This window comes from Lissotriton vulgaris, chromosome 10 (assembly GCF_964263255.1).
Source record: "Lissotriton vulgaris chromosome 10, aLisVul1.2, whole genome shotgun sequence".
NCBI lineage: Eukaryota > Metazoa > Chordata > Amphibia > Caudata > Salamandridae > Lissotriton > Lissotriton vulgaris.
The window spans coordinates 33,096,316-33,123,038 of NC_141698.1; the positions used below are offsets into that span (position 1 = coordinate 33,096,316).

The 26,723-nt window shown below is 42.4% G+C and overlaps 1 protein-coding gene across 2 annotated transcripts in view; it reads right to left on the reverse strand.

The window, feature by feature from the left end:
* Nucleotides 1-26,723, reverse strand: part of LOC147684428 (caM kinase-like vesicle-associated protein) — a 443,989-nt gene that overhangs the window by 37,949 nt on the left and 379,317 nt on the right. For both annotated transcript variants that reach the window (XM_086940359.1, XM_086940360.1), the window contains one exon: nucleotides 6,208-6,346. In XM_086940359.1, the coding sequence (XP_086796485.1) occupies nucleotides 6,208-6,346 (139 nt within the window). The remainder of the gene's footprint in view (nucleotides 1-6,207; nucleotides 6,347-26,723) is intronic.

Sequence of the window (26,723 nt, forward strand, 5' to 3'; positions counted from 1 at the left end):
GTCCAGTGCGCCCCCTACAGCAAGTCATTGAAACAACTTGCAATGTAAAGGTTCCCATTGTACCAGCGTTGTTATGGAATGCGTTGTATCTCATTTTGATGTAAAGACAGTTTTCCATGGCCGATAGATGGTTGCACTGTATGAAGTGGGCTACGATGTGTCTGCAACTTTCAAATTTAATAAATAGGTCATTGAGTATAAAACTGGTAAACGTGCAGCGATCTAAAACCATTTACAATGGTCAGGAATGAACCTCAATTCATGGTCAAGTTGATGTTTTTCATATTTTCTTAAATAATCCAGCAAACTCATATCAGACTCTCAATATGACTTTTCTGGATTCTGTTGTGTATGCATGTATGTCGGTATATGGTATTACTATAGCGTGAACCTAACAAAGAGGCAACAAAGTCTGTACTTGGTCAAAGGCAAACTTAAAGTTGGCGAGCATCAGGAGAGGAAGCTGAGCTGAGGATGGTTAATGCACTGTGGTGTTGTGTTCTTTAAAAAGGTGAGTCCTCAACTCTTTCCAAAGGTGGAGCATGGTCCGGGTGGCCCTGATGGAGATGGGGATGTTGTTCCAGATCCTCAATATATAGATGGAAAAAGCCTGTTGTCTTATTATTATTATTAATTAACATTTATAAAGCGCACATATTCACCGAGTTGGTATCTTGGCGCTGAATCATTGTCGAGAAGAAAGCACAGAGAGTCTTGCATGCAGAGGGGGAAAAGTAGAACCTCATTTTGTATCTTGCCTATCTGGAGAAGAGCCACATTTTCAAGTTTTTTCTAAAGCTCAACAAATTAGAGTTTAGTCTCAGAGAATTCGGGGGTTCGGTCCATATTTGTGCCACCTTGACATGGAGAGATCTCCCACCAAATCGGGACTTTTTAAATCTAGGCACACCTACCAGGTTTGCAGTTGAGGATTTGACAGATTTTAAAGGTTTATAATAACAAGCGCTTTCCTGTAGGAGGTTAAGTCCAAGACCATTAAGGGCTTTATGTCTTGTTTTCTCATTTGGCACTTTGTGATCATAATAATTCTTTTCAGAATCAGGATGAGATGTGCTGTGTAAGAAATTAAGGGCTAGATGCAGGTAAATAGTATTTACCGATTCGAAAATACCAAATTTTACCAATTCGGTATTTTCAAATCGGTAAATGCCATGTAGCTAAAAATTCGGTAAAAATTACTGAATCGTTAAGATTCGGTATTTACCGAATCGGTATTGACCGAATCGATAATTGCCATTCATTCCTATGGGCCTGGAGGCCCATAGGAATTTACAGAATTTACAGAATTTCGGGTTTACCGACCGGTAAAGGGCCACCTACATCTGGCCCCGAGTTCTTGGTTGGGAGGGGTGGAAGCCCAAATAATAAACACAATCCTTGTCATGGTGAACCACAAAAGTACCTAAATTAACCTGTACTTAACCCTCTGGCCGTCTGCGCAAATGCAGTTAGACCTAACTTAGAGGAAATTTGTAAAATATTCATGCAGGACACAAACTGTAATGAAGGGAAAACACAGCACAGTAAAATTGCCAAACCAATTTAGATGAATAGAGTAAATTGTAATAAATAAAATGACATCAAAATGACAAATGTCCAAGCAGTGGAACCGGAGATATGACTTTTTAAAGTTTTAGTTAAAATTAGCACCAAGAAGTACAAAGCGCCACTTGCGGTTATTTGTTCACATTGGATGGGACAAACTCCAAAGTTCCGGTCGACCACGAGGGAGCATGGGTCAGATACAGGGACCAGGTTAGTTCTGCTAAAGACTTACCTTCTCAAGTCCAACCAGAAGGGTGCAGCTCATGTTGGCAGGAGCCAACTAGAAGGAGGCTTTTGGCGCGAGTAGAAGATCGAGTGTTGCATATGGTCGTTGGTGTAGTAGGAAGAGCCGGTCACTGCTGATGCTTTGCATTGGGGATTCGTCGTGGATCGGTGCTGTTGGCATGAAATGCAGGTCTCGCATTGCCAGTCATCAAGGACAGTTGCTGTTAGCAGGAAAAGAAGGTCCCTCTAGTGCTTCACATTGGTGATCGTTGTAGGAAGTCGATTCTCAGCACGAAGAGGTCACTTTACGGTCATGAAGAGCTCAAACTTCAGGATTTTCACCTTTTCTTGAGGATGCATTCTCACCGATGCCAGCTAAGGGTCCATGACCTAGGGGGCACCTCTTAGACCAAGATTTGCTCCAGCCGAGGCCAGCAGCAGGGCTCAGGCAGGTCCAGTTGCTACTGGTCACCTGGGAAGTTGCAGGAAGGCCTCTGAAATCATGTTGTGTCTCTGTAACTTACACAGGAGGTTGGCCAACTGACCCCTGGAATCACTCAGGATGGCCTGGGATCAAGGCAAGCAGGTCCAATCTTTCTTCTTCAGACAGCGAGGCAGTCCTTCCAGCCGCAGGGCAGTCCTTCTGGCAATAGGCAATTCTTCTTCTGAATCTCCAGAGGTCCGGAAATGTTCTGATGAGTGGTTCTGAAGGTTCCATTTATATACATGGTGCCAGCCTTTGTGTGGGGAATTCTCTGACCTACCCACAAAAACTGGTTCTGGACAGTTCTTCAACTTTCCTGTCCTGGTTCCAACTTGTCTAGGGTGACAAAAGCAGGCCTGCTGTCAGGTTCCTTTGTGTGCGCTGCAGGCAGGTCTCTTTGAACAGTGCAGGAGACAGCTCTTCCCCAGCCATGCTCTCAGGAAGACACACACCCCTCACACCTAGGCTTCCTTTGTCTTACAGCCTGGAAGCAACACACAACTTACATCAGCAGAGCCATTCCCAGTCATGTGACTCAGGACATTGGCAGCAATACAGTCGGTTTGGGCAGAAAAATGCCGTCTTAATAAAAGTGTGACTTCAAATACAACTTTACCAGTAGAAGATTTTATATTGCAATTCATTTGAGTTTAAACATAATTTCTCTATCTGCTCCCAATCTAGAGTTATAATAATAAGTTACACTTATTAAATGTAATAAGGCACCCCGTTGTTAGTCTACGGGAGAAAAAGACCATACAACCGAGAAAATCGACTTTAGAAGTTTTCCAGTTTTCCGTATCAGGACATGTACAACTTAAACACTCATATCCAGCACTTTAAATACTATGGAATCTGCACATGAGTGGTTAGGGCCTGGCTTAGTGGTGATTTACTAGAGGTAAGAAAGAAGATTTGGGCCTGGCAAAAGGTCTATTTTTCCAGGTTGAAAAAGCAGCTTAAAAACTGCGCTACAGGCTGCAGTGGCAGTCCAGAGACAGGTTTTACAGTCACTGTGCTACTTTAATGGGTGGCACAATGCGTGCTGCTGCTAAGAGTGACACTTTGCTTGAGGAAAATGCCGAACGTTTGTTGTTGTTCTAAGAGTCTGTAAAGGCCGAGATGTAATACAAAATAATTAAATTCGTATTTATTCATTTGTAACATCATTTTTCTGCCTTTCTTTACTGTCATTATTGGTCATGGACCATTAACGCATTTAAAAGGGCTTTCTATTTATATTTACTGTTTGTAGTATGTATTGATAAGGGCTAAAAATACCAGCATTTGGTGGTTTCGCTTATTTTTGTACCAAACAGCACCAGTGAGTACATTAAAATACCGTGGTGCCGGTACAAAACCAGCCAGGTGGCAACCCTATCTGCATTTCCTCAACAGGCCCTAGGTACAAGTAATACCATTTACTAGGGACTTACAAGTAAAGGAAATGTGCCAATTAGGGTCATGCCAATGTTACCATGTTTTAAGGAGAGAGCACAAGCATGAGTTCAGCAAAAGAAGGGAGTGAAGACAGAACGATTGTGGAAACACCTATTCAAACTAAATCAACTTTGGAACAATGGCTCCCTTGGGCATTTAACTTCTGATGAGAAATATATAATATTTTGAAAGAAATACCTGGAAATCTTTCTACTGCACAACTTTTTAATTCTCTGATGGCATTCTCTGAATTGTTAAAGGGGGAATACATGTCTGTTTTGTTGTCCTCATATAGTTGAGCTAGGATATTCAAGCTAAATTAATTTTGGAACAATGGCTCTCCAGGACATTTAACTTGTGAAGAAAAAAGACATACAATTCTGAAAGAAATCCATTGAAACCTGGTCCCTGCACAACTTTTTTACCCACCGCCGCCATTGTCTGAATTATTAAAGGGGGTGAAAAAGTCTGCACCTGACATTCACAAATTGCTTTAAAATTCTAGTGAAGCTATTTCCATAGAGACTGTGAAGAATGCCTGGAGCTTCAAGACCACATTATGTATACTTTTTGGAATAAAAATTGACCTTACCTTTCAGCACTTCAGTTGATTTGGGGTTGTCCTTCATACAACTGAATTTCTTTTTTCAGAAATGAATGCCCTTCACTGAAACCTTTCAAGCTCGGTCTGTCTGACAGTGACAAATGTAGGGCTTGTCATTACCCAGGTAATGCTCTGGCAAGGGTGTTTTAAAAGTGAAAGAGGGCTTTTCACTTTTAATATAAACCTTTAAGAAATGTTCTCTTGTTTTGGGAACACAAGTGACAAATTCCAAACAAATCATTATCCCAGGTTTTGATGATGGGTTAGGTACATTCCAAGGAAGAAATTCAGAACATTAATGACTGCACTAAAGGTTTCATCTTAAGGATATGGAGAAGCAACAAGCTCCCAGGCAAGGATGAATGGATCATTGACATGTTTTGAAGCGTCACTTGAGAGGCTGTAATACTAAACAAGCAAAGGCAAAACCAAATAAACGTATCTTTATAATTGCTGAGCTGTTAGCTTCGCCAATATTTGTTTGTTAAAGTATTGATTGAAAAAACATAGAGGAAAAACATTTAAAAATACTGAAAAAAAGCTTACAGATGTCTTACAGTATCTCAAAACTGTACATTGAATTCAATATTTTCAGTCTTTATTAATGGTGTGGTTTGTTTTTCAATTACATTTCAGTCTTGAAAAAACAGAATGTAAAAAGAATAAAGAAGAGCCAGAATGTAAAAGGAAATACTTGTCAAGGCTCAATTTATTGTCTACAGGATTCAATCATTTGCTCTTCTGCGGAAGCCCAGGGAGCAGATTTATGGGCATCCAGGGAAAGTGTCATGCTAAGTACTTCTTTTACCCCCGACTCCAGCAGAGGCAGTCCAGCAAATTACTCTTCCCCCAGCCATAAAAAAGCCTTTGAATGCCAAGGCGCGTGTTTTCTTGTAATGTGTGGTTGGCAGGAGATAAAACAAAAGCAACTATTAAGTCTGCTCTTCAGCAATACCACAGTAAAAATATCCCTGTTGCTGTGATTTTAAAGACAAGCTGGTAGTGGTTGGGGCTGTGGGGTGGGACGCAACACAGCGCCAGAAGCTCTTGTGAGCTTGTGAAGAAGTTCACAAGAGAAAGCGCTAGAAAACAAAGGCACTCTCACAGACTGCGGAGTGAAAATGTAAAAGTAGTTCTCTAAATGTGAGCAGTGGAGGGATACAAGACAGGCAATCATAAGAATCGTAAAGAGGATATGCTCTGGGGGAGGGGCCAGCACAATAGGATTAAGGGAAGCAATTGTAGCAAGTAAATGAAAGTCAGAATAAGCCAACCAATGGTACGCAAGGGGCGGGCTGTAAGCCCATTTTCAGCTCACAAAAGCTCTTTCGCAACCAGACAGTTTCCGCAGCCTGCTAGACTCGACCTAAAAAGGGGCATTGAACATATATGTGAGAGATCATGGCAGGACTTTCTTGCTTAATATGCAGTGTTATAATAATATACAATGGCATACTCCTCTTGCTTGAATGTTGATTTATAGCCTGAAGCCAATTCTTTCCTGTTATCTCGATTTTATTCCCTTTTTTGTGTGCTTTTCTACTTGTGTATCCTTCCTTCCTCCAAAGCAGGAAACAGATGTGGATAACATCCATATACAGATAGGGATCTTGTAAAAACTTAGAAATAACTTAAAAATATGTTTATTAACTATCTACGAAAGCACATTTTAGTTGCCTACTACTGATCTTTATTTTACCACTTTTACAACTTGTAATATTGATAAATCGGGCCATTTATTTATTGTACATTTATGCATATATATTTATATAATATAATAATAATAATAACATTAATAATACTAATACTAATAATAATAATAATAATAATAATAATAATAATAAGTTATTTATTGTTTGAAAGAATATTTGAGAGCAGAGACACTTACCTTCAGGTTCCGGTGGACGATGTGCAGGCTATGGAGGTACGCCACGGCCTCCAGCACCTGGCGGATCACGTTGCTTGTGTCCTTCTCCGTGTAATAGCCTTGGTCCAGTATCCAGTCGAAGACATCTCCTCCAGTTGCCCTGTAATATGAAACATGGCATGAGATGACCATGCCAAGGAACAAGCCTGCATAATCACTCCTATTGACCACTATGCAATGAAAGGACTCACTGGACCCTGGGCAGTTGGGTGCAAAAGAGCGTGGAGGCATGGACGCGGGGCAAGCAGAGGTATGGCAGGCTAACATCTGCACTGAGACTTGAGTTCAGCGACTGCACGGGAGACAGCGTTTACAATGCAGTAATTACATGGCAGTTCCTTTACAACGCAGTCATTACAACAACTGCGTTGTTAGAACGTGATGCCTCAACAACGCAAGTCATTCGATTGGCTTGCTGTGGGGCGGCTCTAACCCAAGGAATAGTATAATTTACTATTCCAACACATTCCCTACTGTTGCGCAGGCTGGAATTGGAATAGTAAATTATACTATTCCTAAGTCCAGCGCGCCACCTACAGCAAGTCGATCTAATGACTTGCGTTGTAAAGGTATTGCGTTCTAACAATGTGGTCGCTGTAACGACCGCGTTGGAAAGGAACTGAATGTAATAGCATGCGATGCAACATATTATATTCGACTGCACACACTGATCTGAAGTCATTTGTTGTCCCCATGATAACTTGCAAAGGACATAACACAGATATTCAGATGAGGATACAATATAAGTGAAGAAGGGAATCCAATTATAACTAAAACTCTTCTATGAAAATTAAAACTGATTAGCTGCGTTCTGACCTACACGACATACCTCACATATAATTCTGTTAATAAGATTGAAACAGCATGAAAGGAGCTCAGTAGCTCCTTCCTAATTTTATGAGGCCCAAACCTTGCTGCAATGCAGTACTAATGACGCATAGTTTGCTATGCACTATTAGCAAAAGTGAGAATATAAAGTCACCCATGTGGCAATGAGTGCATAGTAAATAGAAAAGGCAGCATAAGCCAGGCATGCACCCAGATATGATACACACTGTGGTGAAAGAACGTAGCCACCACGAGGAGATAAAAGAAAGAGGCAGGAAAAATAGAGAAGGAGTTGTGACGACAGAATTCATTTTGCAGGATAAGGCTGACGGAGAGTGAAGGGGCGGGAATGGAGCACTAGATCTGCCAATAAACAGAAGCAATGAATGTAAGAGACACTTAGGGCTTGATATAGACCTTAGTGGTCTTCACTCACTCCCTCTGCCACCCTAACAGACAGAAATCTGCCATATTTAAAGATCACCGCTGGCCCACTGGTGCTTTTTGTGCCTTGAGTGGAACCACCATCACAGACGTCCTCCGAAGGCCTTGCAAGTTTTAGGTGCAGCTACTGTTTTCATGAGGCTGTGTACCAAACTCTTTGCTTTTCAAAATCAATCTCCCGAACCTTCAGTTTGTTGTTTAAACACAAATAACTAATGACATTCATTGGGATAATTTTTCTTCTTTTTCTGGTTGAGACCACCAAGATTTTCCTGGCTGTGACAGACCAACAAAAATACATTAGACCGTCTGCTCTAAATAGGGGGAGGTCGGATGTCCTTACAATGACGGCCTCTACTCCGTCGGCCAATGGAGTATGTTATACAAGGAGGGATCCAGTGGGGGCACCGCTGTCAGAAAGATGACTCTCCGCAAGACTCTAATTTGGGCGAGCAGAGCATCAATTTGGTGGACAGGGTAATCTGTGATGTTACACTGCCATGCGATACACTAAAGCACAAATACTGATGGTGACAGAAGTGGGATCCATGCAATAGATACATGACCATAATGGAGGAGCCGCTTTATGACTAAGGAAGGCCCAATGAAGTGCGCAAAGAAGAACACACGTAAGGCCACTGCGAGTGGTGGCAGAAGTGGGATCTGCACACCGAACAAAAAAAAGGTTGCACTGCTGAATTTTGACCCTAGAATATTGAGGGCAAACATATTCATGGGCAAAATATAGAAAGGTAAGTGTATATAGGGAAGTTCAGAATTACTATTCCTCACTCCACAGCTACGCAGCTACAGATATCACCGAGGTACTTATATGTAGAGGCAGGTATAAAAAATCCAGTCTTACTTACCTGCTGATTTTTTTTATTTTTGATATTTTGTTCTCAATATTGTGTCCCATTGATATTCTAGTGTGGGAATTGAGAGTGTACACTGAATAAAGAGACAATAATTGAAAGGAATGTGCTCTATGAGCTGGACCCACTGAGCTGTGCATTAAAGCATTTAAAAGGATGGTATTGGAATTAGGATCTTACACACACTAAATGGAGGGACTGTTGTGCCCCCCCTTCTTCCCACTCATGCCCTCTTCTTACCACTCATGCCCCCTTCTTCCACATCATCCCTACTTATGCCCGCTTTTTTCCACTCATCCCACCTCCTTCCTACTCATGCCCCCTTCTTCCCTCTCGTGCCCTATTCTTCCCACTTATGTCCCCTTCTTCCCTCTGAAGCCCCCTTCTTCCCTTTCAAGCCCTATTATTCCCACTCATGTCCCTTCTTCCCTCTCATGTCCCATTATTTTCACTCATGCCCCTTTCTTCCCACTCAGGCCCCCTTCTTCCACTCAGGCCTCCCTCTTCCACTCAGGCCCCCTTCTTCCCACTCATGACTCCTTTCCACTGCTGCCCCCTTCTTCCACTCATCCCACCTCCTTCCCACTCATGACTCCTTTCCACTCATGCCCCCTTCTTCCTTCTCATACCACCTCCTTCCCACCCATGCATCCTTCTTCCCACTCATGCCCCCTTCTTCCCTCTCATACCACCTTCTTCACACCAATGCATCCTTCTTCCCACTCATGGCCCCTTCTTCCCACTCATACCCCTTTGCATTGACCAAGGAACCTCTCTTTCATCATATTGAAAATGTGTTTCTCACAGACAGTAATGTTTTCTTGGGGTCAATGGCTTCCTTTCCTGCTGGAACTTGATTTGGGTGTCATCTGCAAACATTTGGAGGTTCACTTGACACCTCTTATGTAGTTGTGCTAAGGGGGGGGGCTAATAGACATAAAGGATCAGGCTGACTAAGAAAGGCCCCTGTGCTGCTGCATAAGTCAAATGCAAAAAAACAATTGATGGACAAAATGCGGAACAGTGTCATACATCCACCCCATTACACAGATCTGGGCCTAAATCCATCGTTTTTTTGCTCACCGTGCCCATTTCTTTTGCATAAGTCAAGGCACATAGTGAGGATTCTTCCACCCCAATGCAAACTAGTGGGTTGTGACTGTGAAGTCAGGAAGGCACCCACTGCACTCAAGAGCCCTCCACTCTAGCCCAGCCTGTGGCTGTCCTGTGCAGGGTGCATGGTCTGATGCAGCCTAGGACTCTGAGCGGTCAAAGAGCTGGAGACTTGAGTCTCTGTGGTCGTCTGAGGCCCCCAGGGTCTCACAGCACAAAGAGAAAGGAGAGATTTGGGAATCACAAGCCAGTATCACCTGCAAGTGTTACCAACATCTGCAAGATGCCCCTACGTGGACTACAGCTGTTGTAATCCACATTTCAATTCAATGAACAAACTATGGTGGTCTACACTTTATACACGCCTGGCTACAAGTATTTCACTCCAATTATATGTCACACGCCAGGCACAACTGGAAAAAATTAAGATTGTTTGATAGAACTGAATCCAACAATTAAATTCATAACACATTGCTCGCATTGCTGTTGGTTTAAATGAGAGTGCAAAAATGTGCAATTTGCTTTTACATAATTATGCAAAATATTGGGAAGATTCTGCACAATTACCCATCTTTGTGCAAAATGCAAATCTGCCATTTAACACTGTATTTTAGTGTGAATGCAGCGTCATGTCAATTTTTTGGGACAAGGAAACTTTTAATGTAAAATAAATACCACAAAACCCAAAGTTGTCGTGAACAGCCGCTGCTTGCTCTCTGGTTGTTCACATTGCTCCATCGCTCCTTCACTATAATTTTGCCTCCAACAGCGAAGTAATTAAACACTGTAGTATAATGGCATATTTTTGAGATTTTCGTGTAACAAGCGTAATGCAAAATTCCTGACATTATATGAATTATGCTGACATAATTTACATTTCGTCCAGGTTATAATTTTAATGCTATTGAAGCCATCGAAATACTTATTCTTTCAAGAAGTTATCATCACCTTGTAGTAATAATCAGATTTTATAGCAGAAATTAAAATGCGTAACTGAAGTGTGAAAATGCCGTTGCCAGTGCATGAACAGTAAACACACTGTAAAGATACAAATTGAAATAAAGAATCTTTAAAGTCAAAAAAGGCCCATAGTTAGAATGTGGAATCACACCTTATAGAAGTTCAGTATTCTTGTCTAGACATGTTTCACAGTAAGGTCCTGTACCTCTCAGAATGTTATCGACACGTTTCAACCCGTAATCTTTGTAGGATCTCAACTGATTCGTTTCTGTCAAACAATTTTCGCAGGTGGTCCTAAGTTATGACCAATGAGTGTTAGTGAGCAGCTTGTTGCTTCTTTACAGATTATTGATGGCATCCATCCCCTGTGAACTCTACAAGGATCCAATTCCCCTTCCAGGACTGGGCAGGAAAGCAAAATGAGCCCTGGCAAAAATCCTCAAACCAGCCTCTCTCCCTTCCTCTCCTGGCACTATCTCTCTCTTTCTATCCACCTATTCTCTCTCTCTCCCTTTCTCAACACCCTCTCTGATCACTTTGATTCTACCTTCCCCCTCCCTCTCTCTTTTTGTCTCTCTTGAAAGCTTCCTGTGCCTGTTTCAAATAACCTTGGAGAACTGAGGAAAGTGACAGAGGCACCAGGAGCAGCCATTGGCTTTCAAAAGAAACCTCCAAGGCTCCAGCTCACCTGGGAAATGCCCGGTGGAATGAAAGGCCTGTCCAGCCCTGGTCCCTTCTTCTTAGTTACAGTCTATACATGGTCAACCATGCATGACTATCGTTTAAACTTGTTTTTACAGAACATTTTAGTAGGGTAAGTTCTATCTGTCTGGCTCCTCATTTCCAAATACAGAAAATCCCTCAGAAAAGATATCACCTCATGGACAGGTTTCTGCAGTCACTGCCAGCCAGCCTCGGGCATGACGAGTGGTGCTTTCCCTCACACTCCGGAGAGTGTGAGGGGTGCACGGCACCTCACCAGGGTTTGGGATATATATGGACGCGAATGCACGCTTTCAGCTCCCCATCTGGCGGCAGCTACCAGGCAGGCAGCAGAGGTGCAAATTTATTCCGTGGGAAGAAGCAGAGATGTGATTCATTCACAGCCTTGCGAGAAAGTGCTGACGCAACCACGTGAGGAGAACCTCTAGCAACGTTTAAATTTAAACTGTGTCGCAAACACATAACCCACCTCCCTGTGCTCGCTGTTCTGAGACTGGGCAGCTCTGCCCTTCTTGGCTGCTTCACTGCCCTGGCTGCCCGCTTCTTCAATCCAATCGCACCATCGAACGACAAATGCCTTAGTCCTGTCCAGACTGGATTATGGCAGCACTATGGGGCACATGTACAAGCCCTATAACCACAGGAACCTCACTTTTTCCGACGTTTCTGTGGTGATAAATCCTTCACATTATTTACAAGGCAGCGTTAAGCCACATTAAGTGGCTTAACGCTGCCTTGTAAATAAGGCACCCTTTCACGCTATGCTTACTGTGAAAGGGGGGGCAGTGTGTGTTGAGGCAAGCGTTCCATTGCAACACCCATTGATTTTGGCGCTGCTCCCAATTTACAAGGGTGTCATAAATAGGAGGCAGCGCCAGAATTAGTACCAAGGAAACCCTGGTCTTAACTTGGGGAAACAAGGAGAAATGCTTTATTTCTCTTTGTTTTTGCTTTTTCCATGTGTCCTGCCTTGTGCAGCACACATGGAAAAACGCAAAATGCCTTGGATTGTTTATGTACAGGAAGGTCCCCCTCTCAGCACATGAACAATCTTTAAAAATATATATATATTTTTTAACTTCTATGTGTGCTGCATTAAGCAGCACACATAGAAGTGACAAAACAGCATTTAAAGATTGTTTATGTGCAGGAAGGGACACCTACCTACACATAAACAATCTTCCCCTGCGCACAGACACTCTCGCACTATAGTGCAAGAGTGCTAAGCTGCTAAACTTAGCACCAGCGCAAGAGGTAACGCAGAGCTGCACCTCATTCTTGTAAATATGGTGCAGCCTTGCGTTTCTGAAGTGGGTTAGGGAGGCGTTAAGCCATGAAACCTAACACCTCACTTCGCCACTTCTTTGTACATATGGCCCTATGTATGCCGACGCCCAAGATCACAAGTATGGAAACTTCAAAGATTCCAGAACCAGCCTGTGGGACTCCCCCTTTCATGTTCGGGGAGGAATTACTTCAAGTCTCTACATATCATTCACAAGGACACCTATAGTTGCAAAACCTTGCCTCTCACAAGGTGCTTAAGGTGCAAAGTGCATCTCTTCTCCACCAAAGCAATCCCATCCCACTAAAGCATGAATCCTGGTGCTTCAAAGTTCTAGGTCCTCACCTATGAAAGGCTCTTGACCTATGTTTATGAATAGATTTTGGCAAGGTTTACACAGATCCTTGCTTGTTTGTATATGTGTATGGATATGACTATACATATACATGAATATAGAAGTAACATATCTTTAAGGAACTTCTGAGATTCACTTTTAAAAAGCACAGTTAAAGTACAGTTGTGGTTATCATTTAAACTGAAAAAAACACAGAATGTCACAAGTGATGCCGCCCAAACAGTCATGCGCACATACCATGTTCTCCATGCAGGCTCCACAATCCCAAATTTGTGAAACAAATATGCAAACCATAACTAACACAACAACTGCAATGATCATGACCTCACCCTTGATGTAACAAATGCAATTACAGATGCTATAAAGGATCTTTCTGGTCAGATTACACATCACATTACAAGTAACACTATTAGTAAGACAACTCTGCCTGTAGTAATATAGATTGGTTTGAGCATGCTCCGGTATTTATTGACATTGTTGTATTAGGTGTTCTTTTTGTTAGTATTAACACTGTTCGGCATTGGCGTTGAATATTGTGTACAGGTTATGGTTCTGCATGGTTGTTCGCGGATGGGCCCGATTCACAGAACTAACTTAAGACAAAATCCTAAACTTACTACCATTTTCGTATTCACAGAAGGCACTTACTCATTTCGGTATTCACAGAAGTTAGGAGTCCTAACTTCAGGACTCCTAAATGCCTTCTGTGAATACCGAAAGCCTTAAAGTTAGGATTGTTTTCAGTTTAGGAGTAGTAAAGTTAGGACTCCTTACTTCTGTGAATACCAACATGAGTAAGTGCCTTCTGTGAATACCAAAATGGAAGTAAGTTTAGGATTTTGTCTTAAGTTAGTTCTGTGAATCGGGCCCTGAGTTATGAGGTGCTGAGTTCATCGTAACATGCACATTTCAATGGTTTCGTGGCTTTGAATCGCACCCATAGCTGCACTTCAATTGTGTTTTTAAGTGAACTTCAGAGGTTTTTTTTTTTTAAATACATCAAGGTGTTGTAACCAAGTCTAACCATAATTTCACTTTAATGGCTGTTAATCAGTGAATTTTGTTTTTCTTTTTGCATATATACAGCAGCAAAGTTCCATGAAAGTATGTCCTACCCCACTGTGCACATCCGTCAGCCAGGTCCTATGTCTAATCTACCATAGAAACCAATCCCACCTGTGCACAGCCTTTGAGTGGCCAAGCGGGGTGAAACCCCTTTCTTTTTTTTTCTTTTCAACTTTTTGTTTTATATTCTTTTTAAAATGTTCTTTTTTAAATCAATATGGGGATTTCCATTTAAACTTTACATGAATCTTTCCTGTCTACAACAGGAAAAACATGGCATAATACTAGAATTTCACTGAAGGGTTTGCCTTTACTTAATTAGGTGTAAATCCATTCAGGTATTTTTTGAGAAATTAGGGTTAAGAATGTGTTAGGCGTGATTGAAAAGGTTAAAAAGTTGCAGATATGTTGAAAAATGTTGCAAATGCTTAATTTAGCACATTCTATTTTTTTTTACATTTGAGCAGATTTGCCAAAGGGGGCGTCGTTTCGAGGGTTAGAAAGGCAGTCATTTGCAAATGCCAGTGACTTCATGTGACAAATCCACGTGTAATTTAGTAGGCAGTTACAATCAGTCGTGGCTACCCTGCTATGGTGGATGAGCATCACCCCACTGCTTTTAAGCGGTGCTAAGTACGAAACATAAAACGATAACAACTTTGAGTTATCATTTTATGCTTCGTGATGCTTGGCGGGCGGGTGAGTGGGCGGGGCCGCTCTGCTCGTGGAGCAGGGCAGGGGAGGAGTGATTTGCTCACTCCTAAGTGCGCAATCACTGTTTGATCGTCCCTCTCGAGCTGTCATGCGCACTTCTTCATTCTCCATGTAGGCTGCCTTACAGCCTGCATGGAGAACATGCCCACCCCTCCAGTCCCTAGCTGAGCGTCGTCACAGCGCTCAGACCAATCACAATGCTGCGTTGTGATTGGTCAGTAGGGCCTGGCTGTGCTTTCTGTTCCAAGACGAGGAGAGCAGGAGCAGAGACGCGGGACCCAGGGGCAAGGTATGTTTTTTTTTTACTATTGCGCATCCCAATCCCCCCCATATGACTCCCCCCACCTCGCCACCCACGAGCCATGCCAGCCGCCACTGGTTAGAATGTTAAGTCTTCTGTGAGTTGGGCATGTTTCATGCAGATCCAACGGAGGGCACAGTTAAAAAGGGGAGAGGGATATGTTGTCTTTTGCTACTAACTTCAGTATTGCTTAAAGAATATGCATGAAATTTGGCATGAAATTTAGGTCCACTGCAGGAATATTAGCTTTAATGTAGACCTGACAAGGGTAATTATAGTTAAATGGGGGGATTCAAAAATCTTTCATTCTCTAATAACTTTGGCACAATTGTATGGATGTACACCACGCCTGGCAGACATTTGCCATGTTTATCTCACTCTAGATAATTTGAGTTTCATTCAAACGCATCAGAAAGGGAGGACACTCAAAGGAGGGGGGAGGGGTCAAACAAGCAATGCTTCCAGTTGTCACTCCCATGGGGATATTTGCTTTCTGCTACAGAAAAACACTGAACTTAATTGCTTCTAATGAGTCAGTGGTTAAAAGTTAGAGACATCAGGGCCATTAATCCAAGGACAGGCCTCAAACCCAGGTTCAAGGCTGTTTGCAGACATATAAAGTAGAAATAAACCTCCCCAGTGCCTAGGCCCCATTGGAGTAGTGGGCAGGTTGCGCCTGTCATCCATTAGCGTCCGCAGTCCAAAATTGGGACAGTGGGCTCGAAGGCTCTGAATGGCTGGCCGCAAAGGGCATTCTTTGTCGCAGCCCCTTTTGCAGGATTTGGGGCTTGGTCCCCATATTCTATCCCCCCAAAAATAATCTGAAGAGTCATTTGGGGCCAGGGAGAGCATCTCCTTTTCCACTGGTCACTTGTCTCAAAAAATACTTTGAAAGGGAATTTTTTGCCAGAGGGAGTGTGGACCATGGGCCAGGGTACACCAACCTCTGATCAAGACCATCTAGACAATATGAAAGGCAACTGAAGGTTAAGTCTGTCTTTGGTCTACTCTAAGGATATTTGCCTGAGTGAACAGACTTTCTACTTGTTCTCAGGGTTCCTGGCTTTCAATTAACCCTTTCCATCTTATATTATGTAAAGTAGGTCATTCACTCTTACTCTCACACTGGCAGTGTTTTCATCCTTACCAGAATCATTCGCATTCTTGCAGATAATTAAACATTACCAGTTAATGTCTCTTATAGTCAATTACTCTTGCACTCTCCCTATACTGAATGCGTTAAATTGTGTATCAAAAATATTGCATCCTCTGCATCTATGTAAATCGCATATCAGAAATATTGCATCCTCTACATCTATTGAAATCAAATATCAAAACTATTGCATCCTCTACATCTATGTAAATCAAATATCAAAACTATTGCATCCTCTACATCTATGTAAATCAAATATCAAAAATATTGCATCCTCTACATCTATGTAAATCAAATATCAGAAATATTGCATCCTCTACATCTATGTAAATCAAATATCAGAAATATTGCATCCTCTACAACTATTGAAATCAAATATCAAAACTATTGCATCCTCTACATCTATGTAAATCAAATATCAAAAATATTGCATCCTCTACATCTATGTAAATCAAATATTAAATCTATTGCATCCTCTACATCTATGTAAATCAAATATCAGAAATATTGCATCCTCTACATCTATGTAAATCAAATATCAGAAATATTGCATCCTCTACATCTATGTAAATCAAATATCAAAAATATTGCATCCTCTACATCTATGTAAATCAAATATCAGAAATATTGCATCCTCTACATCTATGTAAATCAAATATCAGAAATATTGCATCCTCTACATCTATGTAAATCAAATATCAAAACTATTGCATCCTCTACATCTATGTAAATCAAATATCAAAAATATTGCATCCTCTACATCTATGTAAATCAAATATCAAAAATATTGCATTCTCTACATCTATGTAAATCGCGTATCAAAAATATTGCACCCTCTACATCTATGTAAATCAAATATCAAAAATATTGCACCCTCTACATCTATGTAAATCAAATATCAAAACGATTGCATCCTCTACATCTATGTAAATCAAATATCAAAAATATTGCATTCTCTACATCTATGTAAATCGCGTATCAAAAATATTGCACCCTCTACATCTATGTAAATCAAATGTCAAAAATATTGCACCCTCTACATCTATGTAAATCAAATATCAAAACTATTGCATCCTCTACATCTATGTAAATCGTGCATCAAAAATATTGCATCCTCTACATCTATTGAAATCAAATATCAAAACTATTGCATCCTCTACATCTATGTAAATCAATTATCAAAACTATTGCATCCTCTACATCTATGTAAATCAATTATCAAAACTATTGCATCCTCTACATCTATGTAAATCAAATATCAAAACTATTGCATCCTCTAAATCTATGTAAATCAAATATCAAAACTATTGAATCCTCTACATCTATGTAAATCAAATACCAAAACTATTGCATCCTCTATATCTATGTAAATCAATTATCAAAACTATTGCATCCTCTACATCTATGTAAATCAAATATCAAAACTATTGCATCCTCTACATCTATGTAAATCAAATGTAAAAAATATTGCATCCTCTACATCTATGTAAATCGTGCATCAAAAATATTGCATCCTCTACATCTATGTAAATCAATTATCAAAACTATTGCATCCTCTACATCTATGTAAATCAAATATCAAAACTATTGTATCCTCTACATCTATGTAAATCAAATATCAAAAATATTGCATCCTCTACAACTAGGTAAATCGTGTATCAAAAGTATTGCATCCTTTACATTTCTCTAAGCACTACATGGCGAGCTAAGTCCACGGAATGATTCTACTGTAGGAATAGTAATGTCATACTACAGATCCAGCTCCTCGTGAACTGTCACCATTTCCAGATCAAATAAAGCAAGATGGCTAGGTGGGGCGTTTTCCATTGAGGCAGGAACATTTTGGAACTCACTACCTCCTATGGTGCGTTGTCAACCTTCTCTGATGCAATTTAGAAAGCAGCTGAAGGCCTGGCTGTTTACCCAAGCCTTGGATGAACTCGCTTTTATAATCTATAACGTTCTAGCATTTGACTGGCTCTGTTCTTCTGCCTACAGCGCTAAGACACCTTAGGCTAATTGCGCGCTTTACAAAATCTTTTCATTCATTCATTCATACTTAGCTTGATGATGTAATCATAGGCAATTTTGCGATGCAACATTTTGCAGGAAGAAATGATCGACCTCGGTACAGTGTCAAACAGCCATGTATCTGTGCGGCTCTCTCCTGGATATTATTCTGACACATTCTCACTATGAATATAAAAATGGCCCCCATTATCCGCTGAGACCACAAGTATATCTTTCAGCCCCGGGAGCTAATAACGTGTTCGTCCTTGGACAGAGACCATCTGAGCAGCTGTAGGCCTCATCTCATCCCTGCCTCTTTCATCCACAAATCTATTCAGAGTAACTCAATTTAGGAGCCATAAAAATATCCCAGGAGGTTTCCCAAGTTATCACAAACACAAATCATGCTAAATTAAAATCGGATTCTTGCTAGGACCATAAATTGATGCAGTTTAGGAGGAAAGTGTCCAAGACCCTCAAGGCAAAGACAGATTCCTAGTTTGTCTCTTTGGAGCACATCAGCGCCTACAAGGGGAATATATTGTCGATTTAATACAGGATAATGGGTGTCAAATGGGCAATCAAACACTGACCTATGTATGTCCTACTGCCAGTTCAATAGGTCTAATGGTGTCATCTGACAAATTTAATCACACTGTCAATTTAATTGGGTAACTGCGTGTTATTGCGTTAAATTGTATAAGGGCTGATGGTGTTATCCTGAGGGCAAGGAGTGAGTGATGTCATACCGTCAATTTATAATGGACTTATGCGTCTAATACTATCAATGCAATACAGCCTAAAGGGAGTTACTTTCAATTTGACGTGGCTATTGAAAGGCTTTTGCAAATTGAATATTGTGTCTTAATGTACACAATCTATGCTGATATATGCTTTGTTGTATTAGGAAGCCTGATAGCCAAGTACCGCGTGATCCAGTGTCCACATCTGCACATATTTCAGCTCCTCATGACTGTGTTAAACACATCAACAGGGGAATATGAAGATCTTCAAGCTGTCTTTGGAGGGGCTGCTAGCAAAACAAAAGGCTCGAGAATCCTTGGCCTGATATTCTTTCCTGCATCTGCATCAAAAGATTCCATTCTTGTTTCATAGGAGGGTACTTCACTTTTGAGAGAGAGCTCTGAAAGAGCAGTCAGAGGTGTTCAGAGAGGCGAGCAATTCGCTAGCCCTAACCCTTAGCAGTCAACTCTAAGTGCCTGATTCTGATGTGGTTAGGAAGGTCTCCTAATGGCATTTGCTCCTTTCAAATCGGATTGGGAACGGGTCTTCCTGACCCAGGGCCCAATTATGTTGCAATTAGGAACATATGCTTCCATTGAAGTAAATAGGAACCCAACCAAATCGTATCTGGAAGCATTCGGATGCATCGTTCTCCGTCGGTCGGACTCTCCCGATACGAGTGGGTTGGAAACCATTTCCAAACTGATTCGGTCTGGAAGCTTTCCAAACCGCATCAGAATCAGGCCCTAAGCGTAATCTTTACAGCCCGAACCTTATACTTGTAACACGTAACAATCCGACCGGGATGTAATCCTTACCATTCATTCTCAACCCAACCTTTAATTTTCAACCCTTGGCGTGATACTAAGATATAGACTAATTTAACGTATAACCATTTGATCCTGATGATAAAAACTAAACCATGAGCTAAAACCATATACCGAAATCTAAAAGTGATTCATCAACTCTAAACTTCAGCCCTAATCCCCAACTCTACCAACTCTAATCCTCAATCCTAACCTTTCCTGCTAATCCTCTTCAATAACCCTCGGACCTAACCCAAACTCTAAGGGTCTGATTCACAAAGGTAAACTGAGACGAAAGTCTAACTTTACGACTTTCAGTATTCACAAAGGGCATTTAGGAGTAGTAAGGTTAGGCTACTCATTTACTCGTTTGTCTCAGTTTACCTTTATCGGGTGTATCGGGCCCTAACCCTTTAATACTGAATTGCACCATAAAATGAAGCAAACCCATAATTTTCAACTTTGCAAACACTTACCTTGAATCCTAACCTTAATCTTAAAACTAGCCCTTACTTAACCCATACCCTATCCATGTCCTTAAACCTATTTCACACCATGCTACTTTTCAACCATAATAGAGTATATTTCAGGCTACACCCTGCCCTTGAGACCACCGCCTGTTAATCCTAACCCAGCCCAAGCCTATACCTAACGCCAACCCCCCTAACCCTAATCATGACCCTGCTGATGCCCTATACCTAAAGGTGTTGCTATCTTTAAGCTTAATGCCAACCCTCACCCAAACCATAAGATTACCACTCGCCTTGGCTATCTTCATAACCTTATTTGTGGGACACACTCATACTTAACCCTCTTTCCGCGGGGCTAATTCCCCCGCGGTGCGGTGGGGGGGGGGGGGGGGTGCGCGTGGCACCGCGTTGCTCGTGATGAGCTCAGCTTGTCATGCTGCACAGTGAAGCTGTGCTCATGACGAGCTGAGCTCATCAGGGCTCCGCCCACTCAATGGAACGCCCCACACAAGAGGGGATTTATCCCCGCGTGGCCGATGCGCGGCGGTTATGACACGCTCAGCTCGTCATGAGCACAGCTCCACTGTACCTCATGACGAGCTGAGCTCATCATGCGCGTCGAAGGAGTTAAGGTCATAAGAAGGCTTAAAGAGTCAGAAACATATGTAAGACAATATTACTACCCGAAGGCAGGCAGTAAACACCTGCAAGCCTCATAAATATAAACAGGGAGAGTATGAATTGCAGATGTGAACAACATTGCAAAAACGAATGCCAAGATGGCCGCTGGTGTGCATGATTTATGCAGGGATGCCAATTATGCAGATCACCATGCTGCCAGTGCTAAAATGTGTGCTAAAGCGTGTGATATTAGCACCAGCTTACTGCATCTTTTACCGCCTTTTAACACACTTGGGGTCAGTAACCCAAATGTTGTTACAGCATGAGCAACATGCAGTGACGCTGGTTGATGAATTCTGGGAATAACCTACGATTTGGCCTTTCATTCGAGTCTGAACTAAATGTGTAAGCCTATAATATTTGGATAGTGCGAACCTAGCCAAAAGGCAGTGGAGCAATGTACAAGAAAGGCAGGGTACAGCCTGTATCTCTTTACATTTTGAGATGCAGGTACCTGCTGACAGCAGGTGAAAAGAGCTGGTACACACTGCTCGTGTGCTTTATTTGCACTCACCTCAAAGTCAACGATAGTGCAACAAAATGACACTACTCATCCTGGCACAACACACCTTTCTGCCAGTGTGCTGCTGGCCTGAAAGAAATGAAAATGTGCACAATTGAGTTGATCTGAAAATCCTTTACATTTGCATCTTAACTCATGGAGCACATTTGCATTTCTTTCAGGCCAGCAACACACTTTTGGAGAGGTGTGTGTAGCTGTCTGCCTGGCTTCGATTTCCCAGCACAGGAGAATCCCTGAGTAACAGCATTTCAGGGAAGGATTTTTAATTATCGGAATTAAACACCTGAGAGGTTTTCTTTTAGCAAATGAAGAGTGCGACCCCATTCCCATGCCTCCACGGCCCCCCTGGGGGTCGCGACGCACAGATTGAAAACCGTTGGTCCAGAACATAGCACAATGGCTCAGCCCACTTCCGTCATTGGCTCTTTTCACTGTGATGAACAGCATTTCGCTCTCGCACATCTGCATATCCACCCAGAAAGTATTTTAATTCAGTGCCATAAATGGTAAGCCAATGTCTGCTTTTATTTCTTCATCCAAAGATTTTTTTTAATGAATTTATCAATTTTTATTAAGCCTGGGTGAAATTTTCATTACTTCGTAGTAAACAGAGTAATTTCAGTAATTTTGTGTTACTCTTTTGATGCAAAATTTCCAAAAACCACCTAGTTACGCCCGCTCGCATAATTCAGAGTAATGCGGGACAAAAACACCTACCGCAAGAGCTCGGCCAGCACCAATTCCCGCCAACCGGCTCTGTTGCTTGCATCGAGCACCGCCTCGTCTGCACCCCATGCCTTGGTCTCACCGACACAGTTCGCATGATCTTCACCGAGCCACTGCCTGCACCGCATCGAGGGACACTGCAACGTGCACCGCTTCCACTTTGCACCGTAACCACGATGGATGCCACAACCGGCTCTGCCATCTGCAGCACAACCTTCCAGCCCCGCACCGAGCACCATCTCGCCCTGCACCGCAAGCTTTGGTCTCACCGACACCATTTGGACGATCGTCAGCGAGCCGCTGTTCGCACTGCATCGAGAGGCACCACACCGTGCACCGCTTCCACTTTGCATTGCAACCGTGACGGATGCCAAGACCGACTCGCACCTCCGTGTGAATCGCACTAAGAAAGGTACTGTGAACAAACCTGTCCCGCTGTTGCTGGTCCGTACCGACGTGGTCAGATGGAATTGCAAAACTCTATTGTTTTCAGCATCACGGTTGGATTGGACCGAGCTAACGACTTGTACAAACTGTGTTTCAACGTATTTTTGCTATTTAAGATACACCTGGTGAAATAACTATTTCTAACGTACTGTATTGTGGATTTTTACCATATTTGGTCTTGTATATAAAAATATTGGATATTTTTATAAACTGGTGTGGTGTCCGTTTGTAGTGCTTACACTGTATTACTGTTGGTTATGTGCAAATGCTTTACACACTGCCTCTAAGATAAGCCTGGCTGCTCGTGCCAAGCTACCAAGGGGGTGAGCAGGGTTTTTTTAGGAGTGTAACTCCCTTATCCTGACTAGAGTGGTGGTTTCTGCCTGGCTTTGGTGTTAACCTTAGCCAACCAGAGATCCCATGTCTAACAAGCCTAATCTTGTGTACTTTTACTGTAGTTTTGCATAATTGCGCTAAAGTTTGCATCACATAAACACATGCAGAATTTTCCTGCTGGTGGGAATTCTGCATTAGTAATTGTTATAATGAATTCCAGGCCTGGGAATCATTTTAACAATGCAACTGAAATCAAAATAATTTAGGTAATTCGGTGTTACGAGTTGAGGAAAAATTACCAATAATTATGCAATTATGCCTGCTTGCGTAATTAAGAGTGATTTGGCGAGGGGATGATAAGCACAGAAACAATGAATTTAGTGAGCGGCGGCTCGTACTGCTGTTCGTGCATCCCTGTGTGCATTTTGGATGCGAGGGCGCAATTTGCACTAAAATAATAGCGCTGACTGCTGGGAGTAAGATGGGTGAAACATTGCGCTGCTATTCGTGTTCTGGTGCATTTAGCACTATGCATCACATTTTGCTGCAATTCTGCATAATTACACCACAGAAAGTGATGCAAGTTACACCCAACCCTAGTGAATTCTAGGAACCCCTCGGATCTGGTGCGAATTCATGAATATTCAGTAGTTTGCACCATGAATAGGACGAATCCTCTAGGAATCCATTTGGGGCTGGTGAATGGTGCCCAGGGAGGTTATTTACTCTGCACATTGCTACTCCTGGCCTCTGCTTCTTAACTCGCACAGCTCCCTGCAGAGCCAGAGATGGAGAGAGGTGCTCAGGGCTGGCAGCTTTTTTCAATCTGAAAATTTCATGAGCTACAAGGAAAGATATTCTGGGAAACTCCAAAGGGCCGAGGCCATTGTGTTGTTTGACATTTTGGAAACTTTAAGTGATGAGAGATTGTCAAACCAGCAAATAAAATACTAGGAAAATGATGCATTATTTCATCCATAATCACACAAAAAACATTATTCCGAGCCTGTAAATTGAATATAATGCTTTACCTTTATGCGTTTTTATGATTAAGGCAGTCTATCAAAAAGTGAAAGCTGAATGCAATAAAAACTACATTTGGATCTGGAGCGAACGGATTAGGTAATGAGAGGGGAAGCTGATAGAAGAGGGGACGATGGAAGAGAGAAATCAGAGTCACAGAAAAAGGAGAGGGGCCGGTAGACTGAAGACATGAGTGTAGAAGAAAAAAGAAAGAAAGAGAGGAGGAAAAGAGGAGAAAGCAATGTAAAGGGAGCAATGTAGAATAATGATAGAAAAATAAAATACAGGAAAGTGAGCGAGGACGAAGAGAGGTGAAAAGGTCAGACAGTAAGGTAAAATCACGCCAGAAGACAATAATACATAGGTAATAAAAAAAACTAGGGGGCATATTACCAAGCAATAGCGATAATTATCGCTATTGCTTGGTTAGAGACAAAATTCACCGCTATGCTGCGGCGATTTTTATCACAGATAAACCTTGGTATTACCAAGGTTTATCGCAAATGCGATAAAAATCGGCCGCAATGCATGAATATTGCTGAAAAGTCCGCGATATTCATGTATTACCGAGCTAATGCTCTTAGCCATGTTATCCACCTCCCATTGGATAACATGGCTAAGAACTGCTCAGGGCAGGTGTTAGCTATTGGAGATATTTGCGCTTAGCGCGAATATCTCCAAAAGTTGGTAATAGGAGATAGCGATGTTAGCGACTGGAAACACTCGCTAACATCTTGGCACGCCCACTTTGCATGTCATTAGTGATAAGTATCACTGATATGCAAAGTGGGGCCCAAATGGTCGCTATCTCCTACTAGCTGGCGCTAACTGGTGTTAGCGACAGCTAGGTAATAGGGAGATAGGAGATAATTTTATCTCCGCTTTCTTGGCTTTTAAAGCCAAAAAAGCGGAGATAAACCCCCTTGATAATATGCCCCTCGGAGTTGGGAGAATTGGGAAGCGAAACGAAAAATAAAAAGGAAACAAAACAAGAGAGAAGTATAGATTCGGTGAGAGACAGTGACGAATAAAAGAGGAAAAAGAGGGGAGCAGAGCAACATAAAGTGAGACAAAAGGCATGTGAGGGAAAGAGGAAGTGAAAAGGAGATTGAAAAAACGAGGAAGAAAGGAAAAGAAAAAGTGAGAGAGCTACAGGAAGCGTAGGGGGGAAAAAAAAGAGCGGTGGGCAGGTTGAAAAAGCATTAGTGCGAGGAAATCGGAGCAGAAAGAAAAAGCGGAAAAGAAATGGGGAGGAAAAAAAGGAGCTTGAGAAAGTGTTTGAGAAAAAGATGGAGCGAGAAAAGAGAAAAAGAGAAACAAATGGGTTTGAGAGATACAGAGAGAGAGAGAGAGAAGGCGGGAGACGAAGAGAGAGAGAAAAAGAGAAAGGGGGAAAAGTGCAAGTGAAAGAGATATGGGGGTGATGGGGAGAGAAAACATGATCAAGAAATAGAGGGAGGAAAACGTACAGCAAAAAAAGAAAGGGGCGGGAACATCAAGAACCCTAGGGCAAAAGAAGCATGAGAGATTGACTAAAAGACATGGAGAGAGAGAGAGAGAGAGAGAGAGAGAGAGAGAGAGGAAGAGAGAGAGAGAGAGAGAGAGAGAGAGAGAGAGAGAGAGAGAGAGAGAGAGAGAGAGAGAGAGAGAGAGAGAGAGAGAGAGAGAGAGAGAGAGAGAGAGAGAGAGAGAGAGAGAGAGAGAGAGAGAGAGAGAGAGAGAGAGAGAGAGAGAGAGAGAGAGAGAGAGAGAGAGAGGAGAGAGAGAGGAGGAAGAGAGAGAGAGAGAGAGAAGAGAGAGAGAGAGAGAGAGAGAGGAGGAGAGAGAGAAGAGAGAGAGAGAGAGAGAGAGAGAGAGAGAGAGAGAGAGAGAGAGAGAGAGAGAGAGAGAGAGAGAGAGAGAGAGAGAGAGAGAGGAGAGAGAGAGAGAGAGAGAGAGAGAGAGAGAGAGAGAGAGAGAGAGAGAGGAGAGAGAGAGAGAGAGAGAGAGAGAGAGAGAGAGAGGGTCACAGTTGCGGAATTAGGAAAAAGAGAGAAAGAGAGAAAGGCAGCGAGGCAGAGAGTTTTGACTGTAAGAGAGTACAAGAGGAAATGGAGTGTCAGATGGAGGTGGACATATAGGGTGGATTGGGATTGGGTGAACAGATAGGATATATCGAGATTGAGGTGTCAGATGGAGGTGGGCAAGTGGGGTAGATTGCAGTGGGGTGTCAGATATGGTAGCTGGATGTGGAGGTGGACAGGTGGAGTAGATTGGTGTGGGGTGGTCAGAAAGGGTGGTTGGATATGGAGGTGTCATATGGAGGAGGACCCATAGGGTGGATTGGGATGGGGTGGTCAGATAGAATGGGCAGATAGGGTAGGTAGAGATGGGGGTTGTCAGATAGGATATATGGAGATGGAGGTGTCAGATGGAGGTGGGCAGGTGGGGTAGATTGGGGTGGGGTGGTCAGATAGGGCAGTTGGGTATGGAGGTGTCAGATGGAGGTGGGCAGTTGGGATGAATTGGGGTGTAGTGGTGAGATAAGGTAGTTGTTTATGGAGGTGTCAGATGAAGGTGGGGTAGATTGTGGTGGTTGGGTGGTCCAATAGAGCAATTTGATATGGAGGTGTCACATGATGGTGGACAAGAGGGGCAGATTGGGGTGGGGTGGATAGACAAGGAAGCTGGATATGAATGTGTCAGACGGAGGTGCACAATGGGGTAAATTTGGTGGGGTAGTCAGATAGGGTAGTTGGATTTGGTGGTGTCAGATGGAGGTGGAGAGGTGCAGTAGATTTGGGTTGGTAGTCAGATAGGTTAGTTGGACATGGGCGTGTCAGATGGAGGTGGGCAGGAGGGGTAGATTGGGGTAGTGTGGTCATAATGGGTAGTTTGATATGGAGTTGTGAAATG